Raw genomic sequence first — 6,654 nt, 5'->3', positions numbered from 1 at the left:
AGACATTAAACTTATATTGAAAAAACTAATTTATAATGTATATTGTTATAGATAAGACTTATTGCTACCACAATAATTTGTATCCGTAAATGCTTGTCTCTTAAAGTTTAACTTAAGACAAGCATTTACGGATACATTATAAATTAGTTTTTTCAATATAAGTTTAATGTCTTTGTAAAGCGCACGCAATGTTTATGAATCTTTATATTCTAAAATCTAATTGGTTCTACTAGTTACGCCAATTCAAAAAACCTTATAATAGATTCATAAACATTGCGTGCGCTTTACAAAGACTTAAACTTATATTGAAAAATATTGAAAAAACTAATTTATAATGTATATTGTTATAGATAAGACTTATTGCTACCACAATAATTTGTATCCGTAAATGCTTGTCTCTTAAATTAAACAAACCTGAAGAGGATTGCGATTTGCAGTCGAAACGTCGTGACAAATTAAATACATGGCCAGTTATGTCGAAACAATTGATTGATTATTGATTTAATTACTGGTGAACAATAAACATTACCAACAACATTTTTATATTTGTAATATTCTAACTTTTATTTAACTAAATAACAATGGCTCGTATGATGAAATCAAGTAATAAAAAAGGGGATCAGTGACCAATAAAAGCGTATCATTACATGCTTTTATAATTAAAATTATTTTAGTGGACACTACAACCTTGTTCAGGCTCTGAGCCCCTTTTTTATTACTTGGTTTTATTTAACTATTTTGAGGTCGTTTTTGTTATATAATTATAATAGAATAATAATAATAGAATTGGACGATAAAAGTAGTAGAAATAAAGTAGACAAAATGTCATAGTGATCTATATTTGTAAGACAGTTTTACTTGTTTTTATTCATGTAATATTTTATGTCTTATTCATGAAATAAGTATCATCGACGTAATCTATGTGTTAAGCGTACAACCGTGCAATCACAATCGATTTAATGATTGAATCTGATTTACTCTTTACAAAGTGCGTTATTCAATTTTACTTGCTGTCAATCGGGTAATTCTACAAATTATAGTGACGCAGTCAAATATGAAGGTGAAAAAGAAACTGGGCATAACCCAGTTTCTTTTCATTTACTATCTCCGGCAGTGAGCAGAGTGATACAGACCCAAGTTAAGCCATCTACCTTCGTAAACTTCTTCGCGCTTATTGCGACTGTCAAATAATAGAGGAAAGATAGTCAGCCGTAATGATTATTACGTTCGCCGCGTCGAAAAATTATGAGTGCGGCCAGAGATCAATATTTTTTTTCAGCAGCGACAGTCGGAATGTCCACTGTTCGATACGTAGAATAATGGTATTAATAGAGGAACGTTCTCCATTATGAGATAGAATTTTAATATGAGATAGTAGGTTTTCAACGTCCACATTCAATCGCAAATCTATTTTCGCACCGATTACACGATCTAACAATTAATTTTCCACCAAATGGAATTCAGTCCGAGGACAATAAGTTCATGGTGGAACCAACAGATGATGCCTATTAATTTAGCAGAAACTCCGCTGTCTCGTATTAGGAGCCAATCTCATAATAGGGGACTTTCCTCTATATTATACGTCATATGATGTTTCATCAAGACTTGGACTGATACAGTTGAAGCAAGTAAAATTTTAAGTATGTAATCAATAGATATGTTCCGATGTCGTTAGCATATTATCATGTTATATTGATATGAAATAATCAGCAAAGCACCTCGTAATTTGGGGCTACTTCTACCTCGTTTGTTAGAAACCACGAACGGGCTATTTTACGCCCTAAACTGTTTACCAATTCAGAATCGATCTTTACTTTAATGAGAATATGAACCGAGTTTGTCGTCTATCGCAACGTGACGGTTTCCAAGGTTAAGGCGGAACAGGTATATGGAAGTATTTTCGAATCGTGCTATAACTGCATTGTATCACGCACAAATATACGTGACAGCATACTTTATATACCGCTCGTATATAAATCGTATATAGATCGTAGATAAAACGTGCAAATTTTAATCAGCATCAAATAGTGCACGCACGCATACAGTAACTGACATAAGAAAAGTGACCATCCTAATGTTATAAGTTTACCTTACAAAATTGTGAAAAAATGAAAAGAACTTTGAATACTTTTGCTCAAATAATTCTTTATTTAACTTGATTTTAATGATCAAAAAAGATTATCCTTCATTTAAATTAAATTAATTTTTGTTATTTTTTTCAAAAGTATTTTATTTAAGAATAGGACAACGAAACTTTGAAAAAGAATGTTAAAAAAGTAAATTTAAATGAGATAAAAGATAATCTTTCTTGCATATTAAAATTAAATTAATAGAGAATTTTCTGAGTAAAAATAATCGAAAATTTTTTATTCTCTCATACTTTTGTGGAGTAAAAACTGATATTATTGGGGTGGTTTCTTTTTTATGTCGAGTCACTGTACATCGTATACAGTCGTATTGTTTATTGAATGAAAGATATCACAAATCACGAAAGTATACAGCATGTATACTCTCGTAATCTGTGATGATATTCCGGAATTTAAAATACAAATTTTGCTCACACAATCAGTTAATTTTGTTCAATCATTTCGTATCTTGAGTCATAGAAGTTATCTTCCTAGTACACCGAAATGAGTCGCAAAAACCAAAGACGCGTAAAGCGAAAGTAAAATGGAAGTCATAGTAAACTGGCATGAGTCATACGCAATTGCACAACCTGTATGCAGGAAAATCTACTATATCCATTATATGAAATGCAAAAAAGATAATATTTTAAATCGTATGGTGAATGAAAACAATTAATTGGGAGAAAAGGATAATAGTTGCTGTATAAAACTGCTTATGTCTGTATTCTGAATCCTCTTTTATCGATAAGAGCGTCTTAAAAAGTGGCTAATAAGCCGTAGTATAACTAGTAGGTTCACTCTATCATTTGTATCGTTTTGCGTCGATCCCTTCTGCGCATCCGACATTGTTCTGGGCAGATCAATGAGATAAAAGTTGTATGTGTGGTAGTGCAGCTTTGATACACTACCACACATAACTACAGTACGTACACACACATACGCCACTGGATTGCTGCCCAAAATAATGGCGGAATACCACGTGATTAAGACCGCAAAGATCAAAGGGGCCGACAGAGACTGGATCTACTAATTATACTATACCTAAATAAGCTTTCCGAGTGGCTACAAGCCACTTTTAGAGGCGTTTTTATCGATAAAAGAGGATTCAGAATACGGGCCTTAATATTTTAACCTTTAACATTTATACTAGTATTTAATTATTTAATTTTTAATATTTAGAAAAAGATCTTTCCTGATTAATCGTCAGCATGAGGGGAAATTTGTATGATTAGTCTAGTGATTATTAGGCTTCGTAACTAACCATTAGTCTAATTAGCCACTACCCGTTACGATAGACCAACCTCTTAATTAACCGTTGGAAGATCAGTGGTTAGTAACCTACGGCGAAAGGCGTGTGTGGAGAAATATCTTCGAGACGCTAACTCGGTTAGTCTAAAAATCGCGAGAGAAACAAAAAAAGGGTGAATCAACATGAATAAAAAATGTGTAAAATTAATTTTCTCCGTAAAAAGTATAATATATAGACTGAAGTGAAAAAATTTGTGAATTGATCAAAATTGGTTTTGCGATATTACGCCAGTCCGTATCGTAAAGATTGGAAATTTTTCAGATCATCGAATTTCTTATGTCCTTCACGGGAGATTAGAAAATATCGAGGGGGGAAACCGCTGACCAATGCCCAGTGGACATTACTTTATCTTATTAATTTATTTTATCTTTATAATGCCCCAAAAATTGCCCTAGTAATGTCCACACTGAAAAAAAATCTGATAGATTCAACCAGACGTCTGTTAGAAAATGGACGAATCAGAATTCCTTTAGGATTTACCAGATTCGTAGTGAAGTCTAGCACACTTCTGGTTATAAAATATCTTTCATGGTAAATCCTAAAGGAATTCTGGTAAATCCTAAAGAAATGCTGATTCGTCCATTTCCTAACAGACGACTGGTTGAATCTATCAGATTTTCTTTTCAGTGCAATAATGCCGCAAATCTGTACACAATGCCCTCAGCGGTTTCCCCCTCGGAAAATATCAATCCCTCACGAAGAACAAGAACATTTCTCTTTGTTTATCTATTTATGTCGTCAAATAGACGACAGAAAGATATAAAAGAAATTTAGAAATTCTAAAACATCGAAAAAGCGTAAGAGATTCATTGGCTTATTTATTTCCCTTTTCTCTCTCTATCTCTTATTCATTTTGCTATACGACATAGGTAAAAAAATGTCATTTTTTAATCGCTTACAAGAGAACGCCGAGAATTCAGTACCTCGAATGAAGAAGCAATATATAGCTAGATACTTTTATTCCTCCGCAATCAGTTATTACACCAAACAAAATGCATTTAAAAATGATAAAGTCTCCTATTATAGGATCCTAATACAGGATTAATAAGCATCATCTGTTGGAATTTATTGCCCTTGGAGTGAAATCTGTTTAGAGGAAAACAAAATTGAAGAGAGATGGATCGCCAGTAAATAAAGAACAAATAATAAGGATGACGTCACACTTAAGAGAATCCCTCAGTCTTTGATGGTGTGCGCCATCTAAACACGAAACGCAGCATACATGAGCACACGGACACACTACTACGATACATCACACCCATACATAAACGCGAAAATTTCACACTATACTCTTATTTTAAACCTCTAATCCCAATTTAGAGGGTTACACAGTAATTCTACATGTCATCGAATCCTAGGAAACTCAGTTTCATGTGAGTACAAGTTGTAGAACTTTTATACGAAGCACAAGTATGGCGGAGTGACAGTTCGCGTCTACAAGGTTATATGTGATCGATTATATGAATTTTGTAATTTTTACTCATTTTTGGTATAAAATCGGAGTTTCCTGGGATCATTAATGCATATACTGTAATTGTACGCAAGCATTTTTGATTCCATGAATTTAATACGACGAAAGGTTATAACTACGAAAATGGTAATTCTGTCGGTAATACAGAACGGCTACGGGATCCTCTTAATGGGTTGACTTTTGATACTTGATAAAGCCCGTATCAGACTACGGATTGAGATTGGGATTAGATTGAAATTTGACCAATCAGAGTAAAAGTTACTGAACTTGAGATTAGTAAACTTTACTCTGATTGGTCAAATTTCAATCTAATCCCAATCCCAATCCGTAGTCTGATACGGGCTTAAGGACCAGTATTACTGGTCGAAACGTTGTATTTTTACTAAACGAAATATATTGTGCCAGTTAATTGTCGACGTCATCATTATTTAGAGGAAAAGTTAGATCGTGTAATCGTTGCGAAAAAAGATTCGTGATTGAATTCGGACGTTAAAAACTTGCCATCTCATATTGGAATCCTGTCTTAGAATAAAAGACTTTCCTCTATTATTAAAATGTGAAATCTTCTCTGAACCGCGTCGTTCTTGCGGCCAACGAACGATTTGTCGGAACGTAGCTCTGCGAAATTTTCGGTTCTTCCATTTTATTACGGAATCTTTCAGGGCTCCTTTTCAACATCCCTCAGATTTCTCGGAAATCTTCCCGTCGCTCGAGCCCACTTCATAAATCCGATTTCACGCTTTTTCTCTCAGCCGGGAAGCTCCTGCGCGCAATCGTAGCCGTGCGAAGCGGAACGCGAACGGGAATTGCGGGAGATTCCAAAATCACGTCGCGTCCGCTGCATATTTATGAGACGCGGCTAAACACGAATTCTCAATTGCGCACGTTCAAGGAGAGAGACAGAAGGAGAAAGGGAAAAAAATAAGGGGGGGGGGAGATTTCCTCGGCGCGTTCTCTCCTCTCCCTCGATGTCTTGGAACGCGCGTGAAAATATATGTGCGTTGGATAAAAAAAGATTAAAAATATCCAACCTGCATCCTGGTGGCTTCCTAGCGTCCTCCGAGCGTTCTGAATGCAGTCGCGGTGTCGGCAAGTGTCACGATCGAACGGTGTCCGGTTTACGGGACACCTGGTCAACCTGTCCTGATCGCGGACACCCTCTGCTCCGGATTGTACGCAGGATTCGCGCGAGGTGGCCGCGGATTCACGCAGCAACGCCAGGCCCTCGCATCCGTGACAGCACGTTGACGCACACTGACTCAACACCGCACGCACTCGAAGCAACCGCGTCACCGCCGTCGCCGCCGCTGCCGCTGCGCCGGTGCTACCGTGATTCACAACGTTCACAACCATCTCGCGGTGAAAGCGAGAGGAGGAGGGGGATCTCTGCCCTTCCTCGTCCCCGCCCCGCCCCCCGCAATATCCGAACGTTCGGTACTCGCGACATTCTACGAACGGCCGGTATGGAGGATCTTTACTCGTATCGACCACGTGGTCTGACAGCTGTATTATGATTTTAATTGGAGAAAAAGAGAATGTCACCTTGTGTACGCGAAATTCATTCGGGAAAGAAAATTTAAAAATAGGAAAGAATACATTAAAATAAACCACAAATTTGATAATAATTTTAGTAAATAAAGTACTTCAGATTTTAATAGACGAAGTTTGAGAATATGACATCCGATAAGAATAAGATAAGATAAGAAAAAATGTTGCAAATTTTTCTTATACATCTCTCGGGTGTCTTT

At 36.1% G+C, this 6,654-nt stretch overlaps 1 protein-coding gene across 1 annotated transcript in view; it reads right to left on the bottom strand.

The window, feature by feature from the left end:
- The window catches only part of LOC105564740 (lipid phosphate phosphohydrolase 2-like), a 29,454-nt gene extending 23,440 nt beyond the window's left edge, over positions 1-6,014 (bottom strand). The window contains exon 1 of the mRNA XM_012017360.1: positions 5,938-6,014. Coding sequence (XP_011872750.1) covers positions 5,938-5,943 — 6 coding nt within the window. The 5' untranslated portion in view covers positions 5,944-6,014. The remainder of the gene's footprint in view (positions 1-5,937) is intronic.
- Between the last annotated feature and the right edge of the window lie 640 nt (positions 6,015-6,654).

The sequence above is a fragment of the Vollenhovia emeryi genome, unplaced genomic scaffold, assembly GCF_000949405.1.
Source record: "Vollenhovia emeryi isolate VEMERY1.0 unplaced genomic scaffold, V.emery_V1.0 DF939160.1, whole genome shotgun sequence".
NCBI lineage: Eukaryota > Metazoa > Arthropoda > Insecta > Hymenoptera > Formicidae > Vollenhovia > Vollenhovia emeryi.
The sequence above is the reverse complement of the archived record's forward strand: the minus strand, read 5'-3'. Positions and strand labels throughout refer to the sequence as shown.